The 15,576-nt window shown below is 40.2% G+C and overlaps 1 protein-coding gene across 1 annotated transcript in view; it reads left to right on the top strand.

Annotated features, from left to right (window-relative positions):
• Positions 1-839, top strand: part of CPA6 (carboxypeptidase A6) — an 87,408-nt gene extending 86,569 nt beyond the window's left edge. The window contains exon 11 of the mRNA XM_042036418.1: positions 653-839. Within this exon, the coding sequence (XP_041892352.1) occupies positions 653-657 (5 nt within the window). The 3' untranslated portion in view covers positions 658-839. The remainder of the gene's footprint in view (positions 1-652) is intronic.
• Positions 840-15,576: the final 14,737 nt, after the last annotated feature.

Genomic DNA, 15,576 nt, shown 5'->3' with positions numbered 1-15,576 from the left:
ACTGTCCCCAGCCATGCAGAGAGCATACTTTGCCTGTGACAAGGAAAATTTATCCATTGCCCTAAAAACATGGGGTAATCTATTCCATCAGTCTGGCCTGCTCTGAAAGTCCAGCCACTTTAACACTGCTTGGCCTTTTTGACAAAGACATGTGGCAGAATAACCATAACAATGAAATATTTTAAACTACCCCCAGGCCCGTAGGAGCATATACTTTATATAAAAGAATGGATAACAGCTTCTGAAATAAATATTGTGGTATTACTGGGAGCAGGTGTTTTAGTCTACTTTGCTGACTGTGATGTGCCAGGCTATTCCTCTGCATACCAGGATGGATCAATGCTGGGAGGAGTGTGTGTTTTATTAACCAATTAATGAAACTTTTTTCCCACTTCTGAGCAGAATATCAAATTAGGCCTGAAACTGCATACACACAAAAGAGTCTGATAAAGTTGGATTTTAAAAACAGGATTTTCAATTTTCTTGAAAATAATGCAGCTGTTAAAATCACAGCCATAGTTTTCAGGTGGTTTATTGTTTTCAGCATGTCATAACTGAAAAAAAAACCAGTTATAGCAGCCTTGAAAGCTGAGCAGAGATGCTGATCTACTCACTGTTTAATTTCCCTTGTTTCATTTTGCTTTGTTTCTAGATTGAGAAAATCTGTTGATTGGGCTGAATTGATGGAGTGCAGTCAAAAAGCTGAGTGTAAAGGGTTTTTCTGTGTCTAATGAGCTAGAAATAGCTACTTAAAAAAAAAGTAGCTTCATCTATTTTAAGTTCTTTATACAGACTAATTGCTTTATGCTGTTTGAAATAAATTATCACATTCACAGAGACGGTTTGGACAGATCTATTGTTATTTTGTTGTGACCCAGCCAGTTTTCTAAGGTTTAAAATACTGAAATGTCTACTACTGTTGTAGAAGAACCAGAGCTGCTCTTTGGCCTTGACAGCACAGAATCTGTACTTGAGCCTTCTCTAACAGAACAGATTTGCTCCATCATGCTGCATGCACCTCCATTTTTCTCCTTCCATTTCAAAAAAGAAGTGAATACTGTCTGTTGATGATGACTTCGGGCTATAAAAGAGCCTAACTTTTGGTACTAAATTTAAAACATGAACCTGTTAACATGTGTGAACTTCCCCACATACCTACGCAGAGCCAGTCACACACAAACACTCTGTCTGGCTGCACAATGTGTACTGTGTAATGGTTTATGTAATGGTGTAGCTGCAATTCTTGGCAACTGCAGGGCTGCTGATGGCAGGCAGCATGTGTTCAGCATCTCTCCGCTGCCTGCTGGAAGCACACACAACTTCAGCTCGTCCGGCCAGCTCCCTAAAAGCCCTTTGACACTATTTCCCTGGTGCAACACAGGAAGTTCTCGCTTCTGCTGCAGTGTGTCTCCGTGGGTTACCTGCCACTACTGTTGACACACCACCTATGAGCTTCCCTCTCAGGCCAAGCCCTTTGTGTGCTGCACCCTACAGAGCTCAGAGGTCGAGTTTCCCTATTGTGAATATTAGGGCAGAGGCTGTGAGAGGGTGTTATGACCCCTACTCCAAATGTGGATTGCATCCCAGAAAGCTTTCTTACCTTGTGCATAATGAAGAAAGTCCTGTATCATTGCCCAGAGTGAACAAAGGGGTGTCTGAGATTGTGCCTGGAATGTCTGAAGTGTTAAGGAGAACACTGGAGAGCCTACAAGCCCATACCAACTTCCACCAGTTGGTTTGGAGTTTTGGAACTGCTTCAGCCCATATTAAGCATTTGCAGGAATACATTTTTAAAATAGTACTTTTAGACAAAAAAAACCCCTTATCTTACACAAGTTAAAGATTTTCTTTTGAAGTTTTTGTACTTATTTTAATGAGGTTTCTTTTCTGAGAAATGAAGTCCCTTCTGAGAAGATAAAGTAGAAATAATGTGAAGTTGCTCTCATGCTGAAGGCTGTTTAGGAAGCCAGTGGATGCAGTCCACTACCTGTCAAAAACACACTTCCCAACACTGCAGATAGTAAGTGCAACCTTCAGCTGCAAACATGTCTGAAGACCGGGATATTCTGCAGGTAGCAGTTTTGAGGCAGAATGACTAATGAATGTTGAGAAGCTCTTCTACAACTCTCTCCTCTGGAGCTGAGAGTAGGAACATTATGCTTTCACAGCTCTCAGGACTGCACTTTTCCAAAAAACATTAGTCTGTGTCAGAGTTTTAACAGAGAAAGGAAGGTCCCCATTCATTTCACACTCCTCTGCACAGCACCAGCGAAGGGCTCCTTTGCTGGTGTGCCTGGCTGCAGATCCATTGGCACCCAGCCCATCAGAAACAGTGTTGTTTGAAGTTGATGGAATCACTGTCTTGTTTTCCTTTTGCCTTTATGAAAATCACAAACAACCCAACAGTGCTAAAGCCTGAATATGCACAAGAATAACTCTCTCCTCTTTAGGTGTCTGTTGAAGGTCACACAAAACCTCATTTCTTAAAAATTCCTTTTTGGATTCAGAAATTTCCATTCTGTTGAAAACTAACAGTTTGTATGTACATGGGGGAAAAGAATAATCCCAGAAGACAAATGATTAATGGAAACTTTTATCCAAAACCATACCAAGTACAGTATGTATCATCTTCATGGCTTAATTCTGAATGCACAGAGAAAAGGTGGGACATTTGGAGTATGTTTTCTATTTTCACTTGGTATCAGGACTAAAAATAAGGGCAAAGGACAGAAGTCTATAACACGGAATAGAGAAGTCCAAATTAAGTAGCAAGACTATGCCCTAAGAGCAGCAGAGATTACTGTAACTAGTATAAAAAGGCATTTTTATTTTTAACCAGGAATAAAAACACCAAAGCACCAAACAATACATTAGAAAGATGAAAGAAAATAATGTTGAATAATGCTGATGTTTGAAAAACCCAGAGCTGCTGGGTCAGATGACACACTGGGAGAGTGAACAGCTATCAGTGACACAGGTAGAAGAACAAAATTTAGAAAAAATTTGGCAAACAGGCGAAGGCTAATCATTTTAGATTGAATGACACTACGTGAGGAGTATAAAAATAACTTCATCCTGAATAAGTAAAGTAAATAGATACTGCTGGGATTACTTCTAAAAGTAACAAGCAGAGAAGACAAGATGGATACTAAAACAAAGATAAACATTTCTCTGATCATCTGATGGTGTCAAAAGCCTATAATCAAGCTTCTTTTACCAAAAAAAAATTACCTGCCTTCAGTGTATACCCATGGGGACAATGTTAATTAATATTCAGCAACCTTGCGACACAATTAATTTTTGGTGTACGTGGATATTAGAAAGAGGCAAAAGGTATCTATCAAATATTGCTTACTACCTTACCTGGCAATACCAGTGTTTCCCACCTCATGAAAGTTTGCACTTTACCTCTTCAGCTGTACATGTGGATAAAGCCCAACATAGGCAAGCCAGATTGCTAGCTGCTGTGTGAAGAAGCAGAGCAGTGGATTCCATACAGAAGTAACAGAAGTTGTCTGCATTATATTCGGGGGGTATTTCCACAAGGGAACACGCACAAGTGTAGAAAGAACCACATAGCTACTATAAGATACTGGAAACTAAAAGAGGGTTAAGATCAGCTTCCTCTGTAGAAAACCTCGCTTGTCAAAAAATTCATCAAAATATTGATCCCACTGCATAGTAGATGCACATTTCTTCTGCCACTTTTTATTAAACACCCATAATGCCACACAATGACGATTTTTCTCAATTCTCCTGCATGTCAATGCACTTTCATAAGTACACAGCTTTTCAAGAACAGATTGATACCATAGCTGAATAGGATAAAGTTGCAGCACAACCAATATACAGTATTAAATTAAAGACCTAATAAATTCCAAGCAAAAAGCAGCACTGCAACCCAGGACATGAGATTTATACAGGAGTGTTTCCAAGGAAGCCTTTCTTAGGCTTCCCTAAATCTTGACAATGTGTATCTATTTAAATCACACTTCATGCTCAGATTCACCGGAGTAAAGAAGCCAAGGCTGCAAGGAAAGCAAAAACTATTGGATATGTATCAGTTTACTTGCCATTAGTTTAACACAGCCAGAGTCAATCTATTTGCCTAGTTGTCTTGGTTTGAAAGACAGGTGTCTGCTAAGGAAGGCAGGAGCCTCCCTTGGAATGGCAGATGCGACCCCCCTTCCCTCTGAGTTATTATAATTTTGAAATCAAGGGGCTTTTAGGCAAAGATGTGGGAAATAGGAATAACCCTTCTTTACTATTATATATCTATATGTGTATAACAAGTTAAACAAACAACAACAACTCTGGCAGTAACAGCAAACAATCACAAACCCAGTGCCAGCCTTCTCGGCTGTCGGGCCCTTTCCCCTCGGGTGCAGTTCCGCTCGCAGCCGGCAGGGGCGCTGGCGGCTCCCGGTGAGCAGGGCAGGTGCGATGGTTCCCCCGCGGCTGCAGGGGGCGCTCCGGAGCGAGCTCGGGGAGCACGCGGCACCGGTGCCCTGGGATCCCGGGAAGGGATGGGACAAAGGCTTCACAAACCCCTGGGCAGCCGATCCCAGTGTCCGGCCGGACTCTCGGGAACGGCAGGCTGGAACGGCAGGGACGAGCACAAATCCCGGGTGGCAGATGAGATGTATCCAAACGGGGAACCCCGCGGAGGTCTGGGCAGGCAGAGCGAGCAGGGCTACAACGCAGCGAAGGCTCGAAGCAGCGGCGGGGGCAGGGTGGCCATGGCCCGGCCTCCAGCAGGGCAGGGAAGGCGGGCTTGGGATCCCGGGGTTTCTCTGGCAGAAAGGAAAAGCAGCCAAAGAAAGCAGACTCCCTCTCTGTCCGAACGCTGGAGACTGAACTGCCCGCCCACCCAGGTGAAACAAAAAGAGCAGCCAGCTCTTTTGTTTTCCTGAAGTACCTGGCCATTTGTCCCCCTGGCAACATGTATGGGCAAAATTCCTTTAACCAAAAAAAAAAAAAACCAGGAGAGCTCCTAAAACCCCAACACTAGTATACACCTATCTTTAAAAGGAACAATAAATAAATAATCTTTAAACTCTGCAAATTTGTTATACAAAAGAGTATTACATATCAAGGCTCACACATTTATATCATGACTCTCTCTGTACTTCATATTAGGTGTTCCCTGAAAATTACATACATCACCATGAGAAAGGTCCAAACCTTTAACAGCCCAGTCAGTATATTTCAGCACATTGACAAAAGCTGGCAATAATCCTACAGCCAAAAGCTTTACTTCAGATTTCTGAGACATCACAGTAAATCCACCCATTCTTAGGTGTTGGATAAAAAAAACAGGCACCCTTGTACCTCCTGCTGGGCCACGGTGATGCAGGATACTGAGGAACAAAGAGGTGTTAGAGGTGTTACCTCTAAGAGTAACACCAACCTTACCAATTTGGTAACACCAAAGAGGTGCTACCAGTGCTGCCATTCACCTTCCATTTTTCTGTATTCATCCTCTGCGGTGGCAGGCCTCAACTTTCACCTGTCTGGGAGAAAAATTTCATGTTCTTTCTGCTCTGAAGGTGGGATTTAACTCATCTGACTTCTGTGTCAAAGCTATTTATCTAAACTAAGTCGACTTGGTTCCCTCTGTAGTTGGTAGAGAAAAATAAAGGATGTAGAGGATGACAGGTCACATCTACCTTAGACTTGGTGCCATTGGTACTGTGCAAGTTACTCATTAGATGTCAGACTTTTTGCATAGTAAGAGCCAGCCTATGATTCTCAAAAATAAATGTTACTTATTTTAGCTATAAATATTTGTCTAATAGAAAATAATGTCCACGTAATCAGCAAACTGTCTATATGTATTTCTGTCACACAACTTTAACTCAAGCAGACCTAGTTTAATAAGCCACCACAAGTGAAGCCTGGCATCTTTCAGGTACTGTGGACCATGAATGCTTCCCCTTTTCTGTCTCCCATGTCTCTTTTAATCCCACCTGCTGTTTTTGTGACTCTACATTTACATTTCCTTTCTTGTCCTTTTATTTTGCTGGAGAGAAAGCCAAAAATGTAAGAGCCCCTATAAATAACAATTAGCTGTCTAACACTAATCTAACAAGTTAGCTGCTTGGTGAATTCTTCTTTTTTCCCTGGACAGATTTTTTAGAAGTTAAACAAATGCTACAATACAGAATACAGAAAATGCCAAAGACACATAGTACATGAATAATCAAGCAATGCAGAGTATTCAGATTCTATCATAAGGCAGTTCCAAATCTGGCACTGAAAATAGCAAATTCCAGGGTTGTTAAGACCTTGTGGATTTGACAGCCAGCTGCCTGGCTGTCAGCTGCCTGCTGAATCCATAGTAGATGCCTCTATAAACAGTCAGTCTCCTCTGTTAATTATCTCTTTTTCTTGCTTCTGATATATAAAAGCTACTGAGTTTAAAGTGAAAATGTTATTTTTATAAGAATGTATAAGAACTCAATGTTTGATGCAAATTATCAGTAATGGAGACTAGTAAACAAATATTCAAAGTAAGCTATAACCTCCTTAGCTTCCCACTGCAAAACCAATCTTTTTCTTGTAAAAGTCAATACCTTCATTAGAAAGAAAACTCACTCTGAGTTTTTTATGAGCAAGAAAAATAAAATGCAGTCACAGGTTCATGGTACAACATTTATCAGAATTGTATGTGTGAAATAAATCCTTTCTAGTAAATGATGCAGTAAAAACAACCTCAGAATTTTTGTGCAGAACTGGTGACTACAGATTTTTGTGTTCTGTGATTTGTTTTTTAATTAATGATTTTGCAATTATTGCAATAAAATTTAGGTTTGCAAATGCACCAGACTGTTTTAATACTATATTTCACAGAGTGACCACATTTACCAAATGTGCACGATATGCAAAGCTTGCCTATAAAACATTGCTGTTATCTCTTGGATTTTTAAACCAGAGCACAGTCAGCTTCCATAGAGAGCTCACACCTATTTCAAAGGACACAACCTCATTCTTATACAGTACACTGTGAATTTAAAGCCAATTTGCATTTTAATCTTCTTCCTTTGATACAGCACTACAGTAGAAAGTGAAAATGTGAACTTAAACCTCCACAAACTCAGGGAAAATTCTGATGGGGTCTCATATTATGTGACATGAATGCCTCTAATTCCTATTATTAAGTGATGCATGATTGTGTACCCTTCTTTACATATTTCTCCATGAACTATTAGGCCTTAGGATTAAGGAAGCTATCTTGAAGGTGCCACACATACTGCTGTGCCTGTGCTAAATGTTCTGGTTTCTAAGCATCCACACCTGTACTGACCTCATGCATGTGAGAGAGCTCACTGCCAGCATGCTTCATTTTGAAAAACTGCACCACATTGCATCCTTCTTAGATCTGTGTTCATGCCATTTGTGCACATTAATATTCTTGTTATTATATCCTTGTGCAAAACAATATATTACTTCTGTTCTAGAATGGTGAGCAAAGGAGAAGCAATATGCTGACAAGAGTTTAAACCAGGAAAAGTTAAGGAAGAAGAAACTAAGGAATAGAAGTGGTTTGTCAGGTGAGCATTCTAAGGATGACACCTGCAGCAATCCAGAGGCATGACCCCCATCCCATGTCGACCAAGTAGACCAATTCATCTTCCACTGCTATAACCTGCTATTAAATAAACATAGCTAAGCCTTTATTGCAAAATATATCTAGTCCCAGAGCTAGCCAAGGAAGTAAGTTTGATCCAGGTATACATAAAACGCCATAAAGATTATTGTTAGTGTTGATTTACATAGTTATGTATCTATTACAAGGACCCTGTAGAATTATCTCCTGCATGCCTCATGAACTATGATACATGAGATTTGTACCAGCCCAAAAATGTTTGTTTGACTTTCTTAGCTACAGCCAATTATAAATTGAACTTCAACAGTACCAGTGGCACAGCAAAATTTTCTAATAGCCACTGTCCCTACTTCTGTATGGGAAGACTTAAAATTATAAAACAAAGAAACAGCATACAGTACAAACCTCCAGATATCAAAACTTAACACTCAGGTCTGCCTGGATCAAAACCCAGACAAGCAGCAGCTTTCCATGTCATGATAAACCATCCATCGTACATGCTGTGAACTAGTCAGTTCAGTTTTTCATGATCCAGATTGCACATCAGCTGTGACACTTGACTTGAAACTAGAAACATATCAGAAGTCTAATCAAAATCGTTGCAGGTGTTTCAAAATGTCTTATAAAAATATTTGAGTGAATACACATCTAGTAAACAGTTAGCTAACTGGCATATTAGAATGAATCACTGCAATGCTTCTTTAATGTCTTCCTTTTAGGCAAAAGTATCCATATCTCCCATTCAATTTTATCTTTCAAGTTATTCATATTAAAAATCTTTCATTCATGTCATGAAGTCCACATATAAAGTATATGCTCAAACATCAGTTATTGCATTTTTGACAGGAAATGACCAACTGCAGTTGCTGGAGGAAACAATCAGGCAGATTCAAAGATCATTTCATGGTATTTAAAAGTGGTTATTGCTTCAGTCTCATTGTTTCACACCTTAATTCACATGACTTTTATGACCTCTCTATCTAAGCGTTTCAACACGGATATTAGAACACTTGGAAACCACCCTTGTTATTCATTTGACTTACCCTGCCCAGAGATTAAAGGGATATTTTTCTCCAGCTGAAATCCATTCAACTTTTCTCAGCTGATTTTCATTTTTAACTGTTCTTTTGGTATTAGCAGCTTATTGAAAGAGATCTGCATAAACCTTTGAAAGCACTTAAGTTCTAAAGTGCTATGCTGAATTCACCTCAGATCAAGGGGAAAAGAGTTATTCAGCATACAAAAACTAGGTTCAGACTAATGCTTCATGCACCCAATATCTAGGCTATTTAATTACTAATCTGTAGGACAACCTCAGCATGCATTTCACTCATCATGTCACATCAGTCACAAAGACCTGCAGGAGACTGAAGCCAGGATATAAAGGTGGAACAGTTACAATTTTCAGTAAATGTTACCTTTCTCATCTGTCAGATTATTCCCATTTTTTGAATTGACACTGGAGATTAAGAATATGGGACAAACTATACACTATAGCAGTCCTTCCTATTACAGGTGTTTAGGGAGGTAACTAATTAACCAGGCTCACCCACAGAGCAATCCAGGAAATCTCTAATGGTACTGACAGCAGCTCCCAGGAAAAAGGGCAATCGTGTTGCGGCTTCCTCCTCTTAAATAGTTTCTCCTCTGCAATTTTAGTTCTGCTTAGCAATTTTATCTTCTGGAGTTGGCTGGGAGAAGCAATAAATCAGTGGATCTTATTGCTAGCTTTGCCATACATTCTCCAAATACCTTCTTTTACAGTGCAAAGGCTCTCAGGAAAGTGCCAGAGCTTTATATTCTTAGCATTTAGAGACAGAAATATTTGCCATCATGAAGGAGTCATAATACTGGCTTGGATTTACCTTTGTATTTGCATAGTCTCACATACAACAGTAAGTGTATAGTAGGTTCCTGGTTCAGGGTGAGTATGGGCTACTCATTACTATGTTCCCCAAAACACCCTCTCTTCTTCAACAGAATGTTCCAGAAAATTACCTTTTCCAACAGTTAGGTCTGGTACATCCATAATCAGGCCCTTAAGTTTGAAAAACTACTGAAGAAACATTTTTAAAAACCCGGTATGACCATTTTTTGAAAATGCATTTCCTTCTATCTTTAAGACTGATACTTATATTCCTTCTTCATGCAGAGTATTAGGGAACAGTACGCTGAGGTACCATGGAAGCTGGGAACTGAATTATTCATCTGTTAGCAGGAGCAACATGCAGAAGAAAGAACAAGTTGAAAACTCCTATAGGTAGGCTAGAAGAAAATGTATTCCCACAGAAAAAGAACTAGTAAAAGGAATCATATTCCCTCAAATGCACTGGTGTAACTTCCAGCACATAAATTCAAGCTACAGCCAGGAGCCTTTGATATCCTCTCACAGTTTTCAGCCACAATTCAAAACTTTATTCCATCAACCACAAGAGGTGGAATTTTTTCTTCACTGGTCTCTGACATTTTTCCTACATGTCACAGACAAATGGCATGCTTTGCTAGGAGTATGTTTCCTCACTTAACTGTAGTGTCAGGAATGTATTTCAATATGTATTGATGTATTTCAAAGTCTGTACTTTTTAGCTTTAAGGTATGAATTTGTCACCTTGAAAGAGCCTCCTTGCAGTGATGGATGTTTACTTCTTTACTGGTCACTCCAGGGTGTTACACGCTTTTGTACAAATGTCTGGAACAAACATACCTACTGGTGCATATTCCCTCTGCTAACAAACATTTGCTTTTTTTTCTCATTCAGTGCAACAGTGGATATACTGCAACCTGTTAGAATACTCACTCTCTCAACTAACTGGCCTCTTCAGTTACAGAATTTATGTAAAAAAAAGCCCCAAACAACAAAAAAACTCTTAAAAATATTAAAGCACATTTGTGCTGAGTGTACCTCTTGCAGTTTGGTTGACAGACTGTGATCCTTTGCATAATGGATACACCAAATGTTCTGGATTATGCTTCACCTATTTTTACAAGGGTGGCAGCCCTTTGAGTCCATAAAGAGACAGAGAGCAATGCTTGGTTTGTACCTCAATATTATGTGACCAAGCACCACCAGAAGACCTGTTAAATCCTATGCATTCCGTAAGAATCTTGGAAACTTCTCCACCAAGGTGCCTGCAGTTGAGAACATAATCACAGCTTCTCTCCTGTTCCAGGTTCCCATCTGTCACATCCATCTGGACTCTGATCCATCACGCACTGATTATCTGCATCTGGTATATGAAAACAGGATGGGAACAGATGCAAAGTATTATATTGGAGCTAAAGAAGGTGACAAGTGAGCCACCATGGTTAAAGGTTCATATGCAGTGGCAGGAATACACTAGTCCTATCTATTGACCCATCCATCCTATACAAGGGGTTACATACAGACACAGGGCTGAGTGCTCTCTTGCACCATGGAAATAATCAAGAAAACTTACATTAAAAGTAGTCACTTAAACAATACTTTAAGTTGGCATAAACCAACACTGCTGAAGTTTTTTAAAAAAGCAAGCCTGACCTCTTCTTACCTATTTTCTTGTTCCTGTTCTTGTGTTATCCATTACCCTGAGCTAACACAAACATCTCTGATGCTGCCTGCTGAATTGGGATATGGAATACATCTGGATTAAAAATAGTCAGTTTCTTGTCAGGTTAATTTCAATCTAATTAAATTCTGAATATAATTCAGCACAAAATTCACAACATATTAATGCAAATGCTTACACTGACGAAGGAAATACGAAACATATAGGTAGAAGCAGGAAGGATTGCATCTTCTAGTAGTAGTTCTGTCTTATTCTAGCTTGAAGTGATCACTGTGTTACTATCACTGTGCTGTTTTAAAGCTCATCAAGATGATTTAAGAAGACACTGCCACCATGAGAAGCAGTCCTCCTCATCACCCACATTCCCCACTCCCTTTCTTGTAAGATTCACTGAATATGCAGGCAAGTCTGATCAATTCACTCATCCCACTGAAAACTAACTTTCTTATAAGACTGATTTTTGGCTGAACCACAGATGAACTAACTGATGGCACAGTTACACAACTGGACCAACACAAGAAAGTGGATGGGAGCTCATACAGGTGAAAGAATTCCCTTTGGGAGGCAGAACAGCTGAAAATCATCAGCTTTTTCTACTGCACTTTTACTATTCCCTTTTACTACTCATCTCACTTTTAAGCAAAGCTTTCTAGTCCTAGCTTATCAGCATTTTCAAACAAGCACTACATACGATTGTGGTACATAAAGCCAGCAGAAGCAGGTGCTAATTGTTCCCTCTCATGTGGAAAGTTCTCCACAGTTTTTTACTAAACAAATATCTAACACTCAAAACAGTTTAAATATATGAAACAATACAAATGGCTTTTGGACTATTCCAATTAACTGGTAAATAAAAATGTACTGGACAGTAATTTTTGCAGTGTTTCTCAAATACACTTTGTTCTCTTGTGTTGCTCTATGTTTAAATGTTAAGGCTCCAAGAAAGCAGTGATGCTTTTGTGCTTTAGGGCATACATACTACATGCTTCTTTTAGGCTGGACAGCAAACATTTCTCAGGTTTGATTGGAGAACTATGTTATTTCATACATCATGTTGCCAGCAGGCTTAGCAGTTGAAGAAGAAAAAACAATTAACAGTCCTTTTCCACATCTTCAGGACTTCACCAACAACCAGATAGGGACCTCTACAGCTATGAGGACTACAGTTCTTGGGTCAGACATTTACTAGTAAAACAAATTACTAGCAAAGATCTGCATGCTGAAACCAAAACAATTATAATTACTGCATGCAACAAGCATTTTGGAATTCTTTGCAAGGCACTGCTGTCGTATGGCACAAGCTGTTCCTCAGGGCTCTGTATTGGGGCCAGTCCTTTTTAATAACTTTATTAACAATCTGGACAAGGGGATTGAGTGCACCCTCAGTCACTTTGCAGACGACACCAAGTTGGGTGGGAGTGTTGATCTCGTAGAGGGCAGGAAGGCTCTGCAGAGGCATCTGGACAGGCTGAATCGACAGGCCAAGGCAAACTGTATGAGGTTTAACAAAGCAACAAGGCCAATTGCCAGGTCCTGCCCTTGGGTCACAACAATCCCATGCAGTGCTACAGGTTTGGGGAAGCATGATTGAAAAGATGCGCATTGGAAAAGGACCTGGGGGTGCTGGTTGACAGCAACTGAACACAAGCCAACATCTGCCTGGGTGGCCAAGAAGGCCCATGGCATCCTAATTAGTATCAGGAATAGTGTGACCAGCAGGACCAGGGCAGTGATTGTCCCCCTGTTCTTGGCACTGGTGAGGCTGCACCTTGAGTCCTGTGTTCAGTTCTGGGCCCCTCACTAAAGAGAGGCATTGGGGTGCTGGAGCATGGCCACAGAAAGACAAGAGAGCTGGTGAAGGGTCTGGAACACCAGTCTCATGAGGAGCAGCTGAGAGAACTGGGATTGTTCAGCCTGGAGAAAAGGAGGGTCAGCAGGGCCTTTATCACTCTCTACAACGACCTGAAAGGAGGTTGTGGTCAGGTGTGTGTCAGCCTTTTCTCCCAGGACAAGAGGAAATGGCCTCAAGTTGCACCAAGGGAAGTTTAGAGTGAATATTAATAGAAATCTCTGCACCAAAAGGGTTGTCAAGCTTTGGAATAGGCTGCCCAGGGAAGTTGTTAAGTCACCATTCCTGAAGGTAAGGCATGTAGATGTGGCACTTAGGGACATGGTTTAGTGGTGGACTTGGTAGGGCTGTGTTTACAGTTAGGTTCAATGACCTTAAAGGTCTTTCCCAACCTAAATGATTCTAGTTAGGAATCCATGTAAGACAAATAGTCTAAATCTTCACCTTTTAATTCTTACGAGTTTTCTCATTCTCCTTTCACTAGAAATAAACCACTACCTTTTAAAGTAATCAGGAAAGAGTTAAACACGTTCCTTATGGTCTGTAGTCTCTGTAACAAAATCTTCCCTAAAAAAGCTTCCTCAAAGTCTGTAACTTTTTTATGATTGACCAAACATTATTTTAATAGCTGGCTCACCTAGTAAATGAAGCTGTCATAACAACTAACTTTATTCAAAGCACTGGGACCCAGCACACAAGCTGATTACCATTTGTATCTTGTCCCTAAATGAGGGCATGGGACTTTTTCTCTCCAATACTTATACAATAGTTCCACGGTGATTTCCACCCTTATTGACTCAGCTCTGGGAAGGAAACTGAATATTAACCTACTGGACAGGTGATTCACAATAAGATCTCCCTGTGCAACTTCAGAAGCAGGCTCTACACTGTTGCAGAGTTTAGATAGTGTTTGCCTTGTGACTAGAATGTAGATGTAGATAACCAGCTGCGCCAAGCTACAAATTGAGTCAACAGAGCAGCAGTTGTTTGAAACTGAGAACAGAATTTGAAGATTCAAACCACATTAAAAAATACCCAAACCAAAACAAGCACTCATATTAGAGCAAGAATGAAAGACATGGAACTGAGTCTCTTTTTGACAGGTCTTTTTCCCCAGACGCTTCAGCAGCAATTCTATACGCTCAACTAAAACACAATTTTACACGTAAAATCATCTTGTGTACAGAACATGAAAATAGACATTAATAAGAACAAAACAGATAACTGCAGTGCTCAGTGCTCGTTACGTACAGATACCCTTTTCCTTCATATCGCAAGTCTATTTCTGCTAAATGGACTGTGAAAATCAATAGCAAACTCCATTTGCTAAATAACACTTGTAAGCTCTGACTTGGCCAAGGGAATCTGGACTCAAATGGTTTGTGCAAACCTACCAGCAAGAACTCCACGGAAATTCTTACATTTTGCCATGTGGTCACTAGCAGGCAGCTTTGAAAGACCAAAGTGATTTTGACATCTGCATTTCTGAACTTGCACCTATACATTTAAAAAAAAAAAAAAAAAAAAAGATTTAGCCAACAGGCAAATGGTGTTCCCTAAATAAACTACTAGAAATAATTCAAGCATGCTTAGCAATTTTGCTGCTGAAGACACAGCCTTTTGAATAAATCAACACAATCTGAATACCATCTTTTTTCAGGAATCAATGTGCTTGGTGACATGACTTCTAACTCTCTCACGAAGTTGTCATAATTCTAAAATCAGATGCACCCTTTTCATATTTTCTGCATTGTTTATCAGTTGGGTGGCAAAATAGCCAATAACCAGAAAAAGCCACTGGTACAAATAAAGTCATTTCAGCAGGACAAGTGTTTTGCTCTAACACTCAGGCCTTACATTCACCTATAGCTTTAGGAGAATTCCCTGGGCCAGTGTGTTCCTTAAAAAGTCAAATACAGATACCTGTAAGGCAACAAATCATTTTGGCACAAATAATTTCCCATTTGGGAAACTGGGTTAAGCAACACTGGGCAGCATTACCTGCCTCTTCACTGGGGGGGCTGAGATCACTGTACCTTTACTAATGCAGCTACAATGGCTCCATTGTAGATAAGGAAACAAGTGCTCAAATAAACTGCTTACAAGGCCTTAGCACAGTGGCATGACAGCCCGGGCAGAATCTCTCAAATGCTCCATGATGAAGGTGTCAGGATTAACTTCGGAAGGCTGTGTTCCTGACTGATACAGCAGGACCACAGGAACAGAGAAAAGACTGAAAAGGCTTGCTGGGGATAACCTCCTTCCTGTGTCCTGGCTCTGTCCTCAGAGGTCAGAGATGGCCCCTGGTTTCCACAACCATCCCTGCTTTCTGCATGCTGATGCTGTAGCTTTGTCCTACTCTTCCTGAAAGGTACAGCTAGAACTTCTGCTCTTTCACTTCCAGATTAACTTCTAAGAAAAAAAAAATTTTTTTAATCAGGTAAAAATTTTCCAAACCAGACCTGCCTTCAGTTAGCACCAAATTCTACATTTAAATACTGCTGTATCACGTCTGAGTGCAAAAGCTGGCTCTGTTATCTTTTTGATGCTTACCAGTTAGGCAGGCTCGACCT

The sequence above is a fragment of the Corvus kubaryi genome, unplaced genomic scaffold (genome assembly GCF_017639235.1).
Source record: "Corvus kubaryi isolate FWS band 111438036 unplaced genomic scaffold, C.kubaryi_AGA036_p1.0 37385, whole genome shotgun sequence".
Taxonomy (NCBI): Eukaryota; Metazoa; Chordata; class Aves; order Passeriformes; family Corvidae; genus Corvus; species Corvus kubaryi.
The sequence above is the reverse complement of the archived record's forward strand: the minus strand, read 5'-3'. Positions and strand labels throughout refer to the sequence as shown.